This window comes from Anopheles funestus, chromosome 3RL, assembly GCF_943734845.2.
Source record: "Anopheles funestus chromosome 3RL, idAnoFuneDA-416_04, whole genome shotgun sequence".
NCBI lineage: Eukaryota > Metazoa > Arthropoda > Insecta > Diptera > Culicidae > Anopheles > Anopheles funestus.
In genome coordinates this window covers 63831190-63844863 of record NC_064599.1, presented here as the reverse complement: position 1 = coordinate 63844863, position 13674 = coordinate 63831190, and the positions used below count along the sequence as shown (strand labels likewise).

The following is a 13674-nucleotide window of genomic DNA, read 5'->3' as shown; positions in this document are numbered from 1 at the left end:
TTCGCCTGGGGAATAGGGTACTATAACTTACATGCTTCTTGCAGGAACTTCTCGGACGTGGTTGTGTCTGCATCCGGTTTGCACGTCTTCACCGCCACCTGAATGATACCAGTCTTCTGCGCGTCCGCATTACCATTATCCATCACCATCTGTGAGTACTCGTCGAACTCGGACGTCAGCGATTGATTCAGCTTGCTAACTAAGGTGGATTTGTTAGGCAACCGGCAGGTGCCGATGTGCACATCCCCGAACTGACCCACACCGATAATCTCGTTGAGCGTTATTTGCGACCGATCGAGCTCGTAATCGCGTGCGGCCGGTGTAGAGTAGTCACCCTCCTCATCACACATTCCAAGCTCCGCGTAATCCTCGTTGAGAGTTGGTTTTGGTGGCTGCTGCTGGCTACCACCTTGCAGACTTGAGGTGCTCATATCGGATTGCTCATTGTTGCCACCATTGAGACGATCCGCACTAGACGATCGTGAGCCGTGCCGATCGCAGGAAGATGTCTGCGACTCTGTGAGACTTTTCTTGAGCTGGCTCTTTTCAAGCGAATTCGTCGCACTGTTACTGGTTGGAGGTGTGGCAGAACCTACACCTCCCACCTTTGATACAACAGTACGATCCCACAGACTGTTATCGTTATTGTTAAATAATCTACAGTAACCATCGACTAGATCGGCTATACTTTCGGAAGTCTTAATGCCATCACATGTGATCGCCAGATCCTCACTGTTGCCGCTAACACGGATACGAAGCTGAGTTTTAATATCTCCGCACGCACACTGACTGCTAGCGGAACTAGTGGACGAACCTTTCTTACCGTCTTTCTTGCTCTTGTCACCATCACCGGTTGACGAGTTACTTCCACAGGAGCTCGTCAAATCAGGTTGATCTTTCCCCTTCAAACCTTTACCACTTCCCGAGAGCCCTTGGTGATCACTTTTAGTGAGTGACGTCGGCAGAATACTGGTAGTGATGCGCTCGATACTCTCGAAATCGGTTACCTTTGTCGGTGGCGCTTGCGGGTTAACCGAGTACGAGATACCGACGTGTGGTCCGATGATGAGATCGACACGGATGTTCCAGCTGCTGCTCAGCTGCACGTTAAACTGTTCCTGGTCGAAGGTGTACTGTGTGCGAAGGAGATCGAAAAACTTGAGCATGTACTCCATCTCGCTGTAGCTGTACACCTTCTTGTAGCCAGCCTGGATTTGCTTTTTCAGATTCTTCTGTTTAATGGTATCTATCACAGATTTCGGTATGAAGTTGCCGAAGCCCATCTCCTTCTCGATGTAGTCGAGATGCTGCTTCCGGTCGTTCGAGGTATGGTTAGTGTCTTTGTAGTAGTGCCGTATACCGAGGCAGCACAGCTGAATCGCGATCTCCGGATCAATGTTCGGCACGTTCGACTGGATGTAGTCCTGCTTGACCTGATCGAAGTAAAAGTGACACGTGGTGCGATCGCGCTCGTACAGCTCCTTCAAGTTTTTCGGTATGTAGCGGACGCGCAGTTCCGCCTTCCACACGCTGTTCGCATGTCCGACCGCACCGCTCGTCTTCTGCTGCATACGCTTCGCGATCGTGCTTTTGTCCACGTTCGGGCAATCGGCATTGCTGCACGATGGGTTAAAGATGTGGGCCATCACCTGTGACATCGACGTGTCCGGTGGCATCCAGAGGACCTCTTTGGTAAGCATGTGGCGGAGCCGTAGCGCATAGCTCTGCGGGTTTGGCTTTTGGCCGGGCGACAACCATCCGACGATGATGTTGATAATTTGCCGCACATCCGATGCTTCGTCGAAGCGAATCATCCGGAAGCCATGGTTCGGCAGGTAGACGTGCAGCGTTTGCGTGTCGCCGGTTTGTGCTGTAAAACGAGGCAAAGAGAAAAAAAACCGCAGTATTAATAATCGTTCGACGGGCGACAATCGGTTGCGCCGTGCCATACAAATAGCCACAACAAGCGAATCGAAATCAGCGGGAGGACGTTGTTTGTTTGCTGTTTGCTGTCCGCTCGATGCAACTTGAGAATGAAAAATGAACTCCCCATCCCTGCACCATCGCGCGGTGGTGAATGGTTGGCACTGGGAACTAGCCGTGTTGCAGACTTGGGCGGTTGGCGGGCAACTTTGCGCTCGAATGAAATATGCAATGCGTCTGCATCAGTCTGCTACCTGCAGACTCGCAAAAGATCAGGCTTGCCCGTAAGATTAATTACTTCGCCAAGCGCTCTTGCAATGACAACGGTGCACATGATGCAAAAGCGTGCAGAGGCGGAAACCCAGGGAGCCACCAAGCTCCCGTCGATCTTGTCGAAGCGAACAGCGTCGACCAGCCGACATGATGCATGGGTGTGTGGTTCACCAAGAGGTGAACCTTGGAGCACACACAAGGCGCATTAACTTTTGCGAATGAAACAAATTAGCCGTCGGTGGGTTTATCTAACATTTATCGCAGGCTCCACACACCATAAACCAGAGCAGTGGAAGAGGATGAAAAAAATGGGAACGCGCTGGTGGTACGCACTTAATTACGCTTCCTTCCAATGCTCCAGTGGCGGGCTGTACCTGTACCGTAAGCTTCGAATCGTGCGTGAAAACACTTGTCAGGTGTTGTTAATGAAAGTTTTCACTGCGATAGATGATAAAAGTGGATAAGCGGACAACTATTTAATACGTTACGTTCAAGTTTTTAAGTGCTTCCTTCAATATAAAATTCCATGGAGTATTATAATCATCGAGCAGGGGAATTGAAGCTTTTAATTGTTGTGCCTATAAATATTTAATAGGGTGTGGTAGATGCTCGCTGGTTACCGTTTAACATTTTATCAGTTAATTGTTTAATGGTCGTAAATTAACATCAACAGCCTTACAGTTTTCATTGACAAACTTGAAAGTTGTTTATAATAAAATAAAATCACTCTTCTTCGAGCGATTTCAAACCACAAAAATCGTTAGCGCATTTAAGTTGTCAGAATTACAAAGTTAAGTCTCTTCGATCTAATCACAGCCAAAGATTTTGCAATGTTGCTCGCGTTTCTAGTCATTCTTTGAGTTGGCTCTACGATGGTCATATGCATTGTGAACTAATCAGGATGAATTTGCAATCGTTTTCGCACACATCGTTCTACTCCTCTTGCGTGCAACTTCCATTTTATCGTTTCTACTTACTCGTCTGTCGGGATGGACTGAAGTGTGGCGAATGGCCACGGGGTACATTCAGATCGACCATGTTGTGATGATGTTGTCCGGTCACACCGGGAACGGCCGCGTTCGCGGAACTGCGAAGACGTGAGTTGCGTTTGAAGTCGGACGCACCGGCACTAGACGTACGCCAATGCTGCAGTGGGCTTTTGGCAGTGTTGTTGTAGGAGTACCGCGATGGCGAAGCGTGTGGACTACCGTGCCCCCGGTGATACGGGGGCTCTCCTAAACCGTTTCCAGAGCCATCGTAGCTGTTTCGAAGAGAGGAAATGAAATAGAAATGTTAGCACTCATTATATAGATAAATCTTTCAAAATTGCTAATATCCCGTTGAGTAGATAATTATAACCTAATCTAATCAGACACGCTGGAAACGATCGAAACATTATACCTTCTCGTCGCTTGTCTTTCCTTTGGCAGAAATTCATCAACGACAAAAAAAAACTTCCGGACACCATATTGGATTGAGTCGCTTATTAACTCGCGCAGCCAATTTACAGTGCAACCGGGAGCAATATACGGGCGTTGCACGATAAGAAACACAGACCGCTGGGTCGTCGCACAGAACAGTACAAGGTTAACATAGTGCAATATCACCTCTCCTCCCACGCGGTTCGTGTACCGACGTTGCCGTGCTTAGCTTTCGTAGGGTGTTTCAATGTGCCAAAAAGGGAATATTTTACCACGGGTCCAATAAAACGTCCGTACCATTGATTGGACACTAATTGCCGTTTCAGGGTGCGAATCAACGATCGTATACAAAAGGTTTCGTTTTGATCATTACGTATCGTCCGCGTGCCGGAATGATCGGCTGTAGAACCTCAAAGCGTATGATCAAATTTCACGCCACTACGCGAGCCAGCAGTTAAGTAGTGGCCGGTTTGGGGTTCATTTCGCGAACGGTAAGCTTTCGATAAAAAAGGCTAATCAGCGATATCGAGGATATCAGTGCCAGGGTGTAATTTTATTCATTTTTAAAAAAGCGGAATGGTTGGCCAAGTGAGTCAAACATTCGCACAGGACTTGTGTGTACGGGTTCCTTCAAAGGTGGATAAACGGCCCGAAATCCAGAGAATGTCATAAATATTAATTAATCGAACCACTACGATCACCGATCAGTAACCAATAAATCTATCTCCGTGTGAAACGGCCCAGGTGGTCACAATAATGCCAATACGCCAGAACCCATACCAGCAGAGGTTTTAACTTTATCAAACCGTGCATCGAAATACAGTTGAAAAATGGAAATAACTGCTAATGCATCTTGCCGTGTGCACCGGATTGTGTGATTGGGGTCGAAATAACAAACAAATGTCCCCCAGTAGGGCAAGTACACTGTCTACATTGTGTTGGTATTCCTGCATACCACTCCCTGGTGGAGGATGTCAAGATACATGTATCACTGGAGGGGGTATCATATTTCTATTGCGATGTTTATTATTTACCATCGAGGTAAATACCCAACAACACGTTTGCTATGAAACTTATTCCATGCGCTACATTCTAAAGTTCCCGAAATTCTCGTTGCATCAGATACTGACATTGGAAAGAGATTAATTGCTATCGATAAGCTCAGGGATGGAGACTGCACAGTGTGTCTTACGAAAGAAAAAATGCGTACTCGTCCAAGGGAAATGAAATGGCAGTTGGATGCATCTCAGCCAACATTCCATTCGACTGTCGATTTGTCAATTCGTGGCTCTTGCAGGTGTAGTGTGTCATGTGCAAGGTGTGCACCTTACCGGGAAATTTGACTCTCAAGGTACTCAAGGTAGGCGAAAAAAATAATACTACGACAAGGTGTCCGACTGTCCGTTTGGAACACACGTTTGTTTGGAAAATTCCTGACCTTTATCGTATTCCCTTGAGCCTCATTATCACCATCACGTCAACAGGAATGTCATGCAATGGCGATCGTTTTCAGACATTGCATTAGCTTCCCTTCTAAGCACGCTTATCACGCTTCGTATCATCTTCACACGAATTTGACGCTACGCGTTGGCAAAGTCCACGATGCGTTAAGGCTTCAACAAGTACACAATCCAAACCGCAAGGACAAGTGACACCGAGGGGCACTAGGATTTGGCACCAGAACGTCGATTGGTGATTTGCGGTTGGAAGCGAAACGGAAATTGGGCGAACCCACGGACTGTACACCATGCAAAGCAGCAGATCTTGATTAGCTCCATATTTTGCAACACCGGTCCGGCAAGTTCGTGGGCCACCGTGGGCCACCGTACAAACGGGTCTCCTCCAGGTGTATCAACACTGCACGCAGCAATATGACGACTAACGGGAGACGCTATACCTACGGACTTCTGGTCTGATCTGGCGGCGGTGTCGCTGTGTCGGTAGCAGCACTCGATGTTTGCATGCACGAGCGAGTCTTCTTTCGCTAGTTTGGCGGTTTTTTGTTTCATACTGTGGTGTTTAATTTTTTTTTTTTTGCTAGTTGGACAGACCCGTGGGAAGGGCCTCGAAATGGTGTCACCTTTGGTAGGGTCCGAAAACCCGTGGCTTGGATCAATTCAATTTGGCGTGTTGGCGGTGCAATCTGTTTTCTTTTTGCCTGATTTTGCTTACACGCTCCTTGAAGGTGTCCGTTCAGTATCTGAACGGAGCAGTTGGCTGTCCTTTTCAATCGTGAACGGACAGTAGACAGCACCCAAGAGTAGGTGAACCTGTGTGCGGATTCAATCGTTTGGAGGGAGTACGGTCGACGCCACCAGCAAAACCGAAGTGCCCGCCACGCGAACAATCTACGTGTGGCATGTGAAGGCTTTCTACGTGCCAAAAATGTTTTCGAAAGGAGGGAACTAATCTTGGCCCGTTCAGTGATAGTAAAACTTCAATCCTATTGTGTAAAATGGACTGTAAATGTGTTCATATTTCATTATGAATTTCATTTGTATTTATAGTTTATGTTTAAAGATCGTTGATCGTAGTAAATTAGGAGATAAGACCAGAAACGATGTCTAAAGTGCGGGTTGCATTGTATATTCTTCAACATGGACATTTTGAGCCCATAATTCTGCCCACCACGAACTTTCTCTTATGATCGACTCGATTTATCCTATTTTACCAATCGTATTTTACCCTCGCCAACGCGCACATAATAACCTGTGGGATTATTATTCTCATCTTCAACATGATGTCACACGAACTAGGGGATCCCTGGTACACATTAGAATTGCAATAAAGTAATCATCAAAAGGAAGGCGATGCAATATATATGTTTGACCCATTTCACAAGTTCTCCGCAGTAACATATGCTATTTAAGACTCGTCGCAAAGGTTCGTTTCAAAACGCGCGCGATTGAGATTAACCAGCTACGAAAGAAGGGAGATCAAACTTCAACTCACTCTCGATCAGTTGATCTCGGTTTGAGGTTGGAAATTGATTTCTACCATCTGCCACTTGGCTAAACGATACGCCAACACACGAACTCACAAATAAACCTGTCAAATTGCGACGAGAGCCAAGAAAAGGGCCCCTTTTGTATAGCGACTTGCTCTTGCAAGCATAAGACAAATGCTACTACGTACTGATGCAGTTCTACAGATCGACACAGCTCAAGACGCTGTATATGTATGTCAACTCTCTAGGCGTGATGAAAATGATGTTTCCCGCTTCTTTTCACGAAAAGAATGACATCCAAAATAATCCGGCCGGACACTCGTGTTTAGGAAGCATGAAAAAATGAGGCAATATTGTTCTGTCGCAAAGTTGGGTAAGTGGACCGACAACTTTTGTGACGAAAGTGGAAAGCTAACACGGTACTGTGATACGCTCGGAGTGTACTATATATACGAGCAGCTGAAAATCCCGAAGGGAATTGAAGTAACATCGAAAGTCCATAAAGTTTGGAGAAATGAAAACATTAATTTTCTTTTGCAGGAACATATACTATGTCAACCTCGTTTAGTTATGTCATAACGACCCAGTTTTCATTCCCTCACTATTCCCCTACATTTCCACTTCAACTTCAACTCTTTACCTTTTGCGATATACCCATGTATTGACCACATCCGGGGTGTTTGAGCGTCTGAGTACGCCCCGGAAGGAGGAGGACTTTTTGCGCAGGAAGTTGCCACCATTGGGCGGACCGGACGATACCGCCAGAGATGAGGAGGAATTCGAGGAACCAGAATTTCCATTCGATGAACACGATATTGGAGGCTTGCTGTTGTTGTTGTGGTTATGGTGATGATGATGTTGCGTAGACTTAACTAAGGCAGCCGCTAGACGACGTTGCAGCAATCGCTGACTTGAGGTGCTGCCCATGGAGGAAGCAGTTGTAGAGGAAGAAAGTGAACCCGAACCCGATAGCGGTACCGAGGAGGAACTAGAACTGGAAATCACAGCGGCCGACAGTCGGGCGGAAAGGTTGTCGCTAGTACTGTCGAATATGTTTTCAAAGTTCTTCCCCAACTCCATCATTCGGCCAAGACTGCCCAAATCACCGGTGCTCCAGTACAGCGTTCGATGTTGGTGATGCTGCAGATGCTGAACAAAGCCATCGCTTTTCCAGTTCTGTCGTGACACCAGATCGGGTTCACTCACCGTACGACGGCGCGTAGATCCGCTTGTCCGACCACTAGCGTGCCGTTCGTTTCCAGCTTCACAGTCGTACCGGGCCATACGTTTGAGATACTCAAATTTCATCTTGTTACCGGAGGACCGGGCATTGCTACTGGCCGAACTACCGAGGATGACATCCGCCCAGTGTGCTCTTCCTAGTGGGACTTCCGTGTTCTTGAAATGAGCACATTCGTGCGTAGGTCGGAATCGTTTACGACGCACCGAAAGGTTAAGACTGCGGCGGTGCTGAAGAAAGCGTTGGAATAGATTCGCTGTCCGCTGTTGCAGCTGTTTCTTCCCTCGACCACCGCTGCCACCCGTACTGGCAGGTATCGGAACGAAAGGTACCATCAGCGGGGGACGATGCTTTGGAATGGTGCCGCCGTTCTGTTCGGAAGACTCTCTCCGGATGGGAGGTGTCGTCGGTAGCTCTACGCTCGATGATGTCGCTCCGCTTAAAGTGGACGACAGTGAGGAGGTAAACGATGACATCTTTTCGTCGCTTTTCATGGGGAAACCCCCAGCGGTCGGTGACGTTACGATGTCCGTCCCAGACGGACGCTTGATTGGCGCAACAGTGCCGGGTGATGAGCTCTTGTGCTGGGCCACGGGAGGTGCTTCAGTGTCTATTTTAAGCATTTCTGTCCTATTGCGACGGTACTGCTGCTGCTGTTGCTGCTGCCGGTCGATCTGCTCCGCGTTGATGTCGTACCGCATTAACACCGGATAGTACTCGGAGTTATCGACAATGATGATCGATTTGTTACCTCCTCCATGATGATGCAACACCGGTTGGTCTGCATCTTTGCCCGCATTGCCGTCCGCTGCCTCATCGCTCATCATCAGTCTCGTTTCATCTGTACTGAGTGGGCGCTTCAACAGTATCGGTTCAAGAGCGTTTGGATCTACGAGCAGAACCGCCCGATGATTGTCACCATTGAAGGCGGATGTGTCGCTGGAAAATGTCTTCCGCTCACCGCCTGAATGTCTTCGATTGTTGAAATAAAACTCGTGAAAATCTTTCACCTCCGCATCGGGCTGTTGCTCGCGACCTCGTTTATAAATTTCCTCTTCCAGCTTGCGGATCATGTTCAGATCTAGCCGCTGTCCGCCAGCTGCGGACGGTGTTGCCTTCGTATCAGTACTGTCCACTGTCGATTCACCGTACGATATTACGTTGGACTGGACGTGCGGAACTTTATTCGAAGCAGCCACATTACTCCTCGGATATTTATGAGTATTTTGAGTGTTATTCGACGAACTTCCTCCACCTGTTGCTGTCGCACCGTTTGACGAACCAAGAGATTGTTTGAAGAAACTCAAGAAACTAGCGGGCCTTGACCAGATCCGGTTCCGATTGCACTTGATGCGATTCTTGTCCAAATCGATCACACGATTACGCATCACTACACCACCGACCGTTCCCACTTCCGTTTCCGTGGGTGTCGAATGCTTGACACCATTTTCTCCGTTTCTTTGACCCATGATGGATGGATTGTGAGGTGATATTCTTGGCCCCTTATGTGTCTCTCCCGCACCGTTGCTTGATTCTCGTGAGCGGGCTAAATTATGATGCTGAAGATGCAGTGCCATAGGATTGCTGAACACTGTCCCACTGGTATCCCGAGCATTCATCGTGGCGTAGACTGTTCACAGCGCGACACACATATCGTTGAAGATCGGATATCACAGAGCGTTTCTTATTCTTAGTACTTTCACTTTTAACAATATGCTTTACGGCGAGAACACTTCAAACTTGGGTTTGTTGTTGGCGAGGCTTCACTTCCACTCGTTTGGTTTTGTTGGGTGATGATTTAATCTTCTTTACCAACGGTGATACATGGAGCCCACACTCTACGAGTACACATACACACTGCTTATGATTAATGGACGAACGGACGGAAGCACATGACGTCTTGTTGAACAAGTACCGGCAACTGGTGAAATCATACGTATAGAAAGATTTATACCATTTCTAGAGTTGTTGGATGAGGGAATCACTATTTTACGTTGTAGAAAAGATTAACACAATCAACTACTATCAACCAAGTGTGTTCACTAGCTCAGTCCAGTCAGATTCAGCTGAAGATTTCTCGGAATATGCAGGAATTCAGAATGCCATTAAGGCTGGATTGATATCGATGATTGGGCCCATTATTCAAACATTCGTTTCATTATCAAAATACACGCCTCTCACACATTCGCCTTAAGATGTTTAGTTTTGGTAACATTAATCTAAGACTGTCACTTTACAAAATATTCACCATTTGATTGTTTTGTAAATTCTCGAATCGCTCTTAACATATGATTCCTCTCGCAGAAGGTGTCTAGATGGAACTGGTAGGAATATCTGCCACTATGCCTCCAAGGTGTTTGAAGACACCCACACAAAACGTTTACCATTGAAACACGATCGAACAGGATTCGAGGTACGCCGAACAATTTAACGACCAAGCTCTGCTGTAGCGTAAAATAAACCCCAGGCGTACGTCTTGGATACTCGAAAATAGCTAATTCCACTCTGTCACACTGGCTAACCGACCGATTATGGTAAAACGCCCCTGCTATTGGCTGTGGGATGAATACAACTCGATATGTCGAAACCAAAGCATCGAAACACAATAGAATGGAGATATTCTAGGTTATGCTTTCGGGTCCCGGTCCATGACTAACACGCTAAACACAGTTCACAGTAGTGGAACTACCATTCATTCAGCAGAGTAGTTGAATGGAAACAATTCTCCATTACGTTGGCGGTACTTGAATGCTGATTCCCAGTAACCAGGCTCTACCTTTGCGTCATTAACTGGAGCAGATCTAGCAATCGCCGTATTGCAAAAACCCGCACCTCTTTCGGTGACCCGAAGCATTCCATAACCTGATCTCAAATTAGTTTTTAATTTAATGCATAATTTTACTACATTTGCTCATTACTTGTGCTGCACGCCAACAAGCATAAAGTTGCGTAGAGGGATTTTTCACTGCAGTTCACCAATAAAAAGGTACATTAAAATGTGCAAAGACCCTGCAGGCAAATGGATGCAAACCGACGGTTACAGCTGGAATTCCGAAGCGTAGTCAGGAATGTTACATATTTGCCATTAAGTCATTCTATCTACGGTTGTACCGTAAAGCGGTAAGCATCACCTGAACGTATGGCGGTAAGGATGATACGGTCGGTAAATATTTGCCTTCATCTTGAGCCACAGCTTACGCTACTTGAGCCGGTCAATGTGCACGGTGACTCGGTCAAGAGTGGAGACCAGTACGCGATGAAGCGATATAAAGTTGCTTCTAAAAAGAATAATAAACTAACAAAAAAAATCAATCATACACCTCGATCTCGAGATATACGTCTATTAATAAAATAAACCGTCGGGAGGGACTATAATAACCATTACCATATGCTACGAACATGGATGGATTCCAGATTTCAGCGGTGCCATTTTGAGTTGCAATGTTTTATCGTAACATTTATTTTCCATGTGGATCTTTGTGCACTTTGGAGACTGCAAAATCAGGCTGATAGGCAAGAGATGGATGGCCTACGCTGGGCTAAGATCCAGACAATTTTAACTCGAGTTCGCTAATTAGAAACATGTCGCCTCAAAACTTGTTATGAATTATATTTTTCTACTGCCTCTAGAAATGAATAATGAGAAAGGATTACACTAGTGGCAAATTAACAAGTTTTGTAACGTGCAAACGACGAAAGGTAAAGGAGTCGAAGAAAACAAATTCAATAATTATGATTGATCTACTTAGGTTTCTTTCGCGCGCCCGAAGGAACAACCACCCCCCGTTTTTTTTTATTTTTTTTTGCACAACCCGTCGCAATAAGATGGCTTGTGTTTGCTAACTCCATCTCCGGTGGGGTGTGGTGAGTTCATTCGAAGTTTCGCGTGTCTTGAAAAAACATTCGGCACCTTTCGGCCCGTCCGCCCGTGTGTATCCAACCACCAAAATGCCTTCACAACACAAAAAGAATAAAAATAAAATTCGCCAAAAAACCTCACAAGCTTACGTCAAAAGTGGGCATCACAAGAAACTGGTTCTCCAGTTCCGAGGAGAGCAGGAAAAAGGCAATCAAAATTACTCATAACCTTCTCCTCCCCCAGGGGGGGAGTTTGATGGCAGCTTCGACGGATGACATGAGTTCAACCGTGCTGGCCAAGATGACCATCTCGTGAAATGACAGGTTTTGTCTCCCTCCAGTGATAAGTCCGGTGCCAACAAGTCCCGCCAATCGAATGCTGAACGAACATGTTTGGAGCATGCATTGGTTGGCAAGATGTACCGGTTGAGTGTGTCGATTTTAACGATGTATAAAATTGTTACAAATCGAACGATTTTTGAACGTGTTTGACCGACGAGAATTCTCATGCATTTCTGAACAAATGCAAATCTGTTAAAGATCAACACCTTTAGTGCAGTAGAATTCCAGAGTTTCTTTGTCTCAGTAAAATGCGTTGTTTTCGTGACATTGACCTCAGGATTGTTTGTTATATAGACAATAATTCTTTATGCCCGATTGTATACCAAACATCGTTATGTAGCGGTAAACAGTATTATTTTGCGTTACCCTTTGACAAAGTCATGTCAAAGACAACATGGGCGATTTGGCATTTTACATGCTGTCGCTTATCAGCTTCAAAGCTAAACGCGACAAGGAATGTTGTCATTCTACAAAACCTTCCAGGTTGATGGTGGCAACGACGCTAGACCTCCCCTGCTGTTAGGAATCTATCCTCACTTACAGGGTGGCAATAGGTCTTATTGTCCGGGTTCCGTGACCTATTCTTATCATTCTTGCCCGACCCTAGTCGCGGTACAAAGCCAACTCTACACGATTGGTCGCAATTAGTCTTGGTAGCGGAAAAAAAGCTATTAAAATGCATTACCATGTTAAACATGAAGATGTCCTCTTGCAGCTTTTCAAAGCTGATAGGAAATCCTATCACTTTTAACAAAGAAAGTGATTGAGAATCGTCTATCCGTTCCGGTTTACTTGTGCAGACCAATCGATACCATGCCAATGTCGAACTGCTCTAGGTCACAATGGTGTATGTAATGTATTGGGTGAAGGAGAAAAAAACAGCAACAGTACGAACAACAAAGTGTAAGACCGACCTTGTGCTCGATTATGGTTCCTTCTCCCGAACAGGTTGTGTGGAATGTTTTATCCCCGCCGTGGAGTACGACGCACACACGTCAGGGACCTTGTCTGACCGATCGTTCTCGCATATCCTTATTTACGACACATTTTAATAACGGTAAGTGGAAAGTGCAGTTAAGTAGATTCCATTAAGGATTATTCAAATATTGATAAACCCAACTTCCAGACGACGAACTTCACTCGGTCGGAACACCGTGCACAATCCACGTATCCGTGTATGTAGACGCTTTTCGTGCCTGTGTGCGTAATAAGGAAGAAATAAAGCTATTACCAATGTGGAGATTACAGAGACTTACATCGACTTCAAAAGGAACGAAAATAGCAAGATATTTTTATGAATGAAATAATCAAAACAGGCAAAGCGCTTCATTGCTCAGGAAGAATAAAGAAGGCAGAGGTACATATTACACAACATCATTTCAAATTTGTGCACAATCATGTCGCGACTTTAATATAATATACACACGAAGTGAGTTCATCGAAAAGTTCAAACTTTCGCACAAATGTACAAAATCACATCACAATATTTGATTAGCTGCTCACAATTAAACTTGACCACCCGTGGTCGAAGAGCGAGTGCAATACATTCCTGTGGCGGCAGGATCTAAGCGGGGTGGATCAGCTTCAACTAATTGCTGATTGTGCTGGACCCGAAAAGCCGACACATTCGGTACTTTACAGACGAAACCACCAGCTTCAATGCGCAGCTG

General features: G+C 45.9%; 1 protein-coding gene across 9 annotated transcripts in view; it reads right to left on the bottom strand.

Annotated features, from left to right (window-relative positions):
- Nucleotides 1-13674, bottom strand: part of LOC125766872 (focal adhesion kinase 1) — an 82836-nt gene that overhangs the window by 8572 nt on the left and 60590 nt on the right. For 3 of the 9 annotated variants that reach the window (XM_049432937.1, XM_049432933.1, XM_049432938.1), the window contains exons 2-4: nucleotides 7205-9763; nucleotides 3174-3457; nucleotides 32-1870 (exon numbers count right to left, since the gene is read on the bottom strand). In XM_049432937.1, coding sequence (XP_049288894.1) covers nucleotides 32-1870; nucleotides 3174-3457; nucleotides 7205-9423 — 4342 coding nt within the window. In that variant the 5' untranslated portion in view covers nucleotides 9424-9763. Of the gene's footprint in view, nucleotides 1-31; nucleotides 1871-3173; nucleotides 3458-7204; nucleotides 12843-13674 lie in introns of those variants that run through there. The other 6 variants (XM_049432940.1, XM_049432941.1, XM_049432939.1 and 3 more) reach the window with 4 other exon arrangements.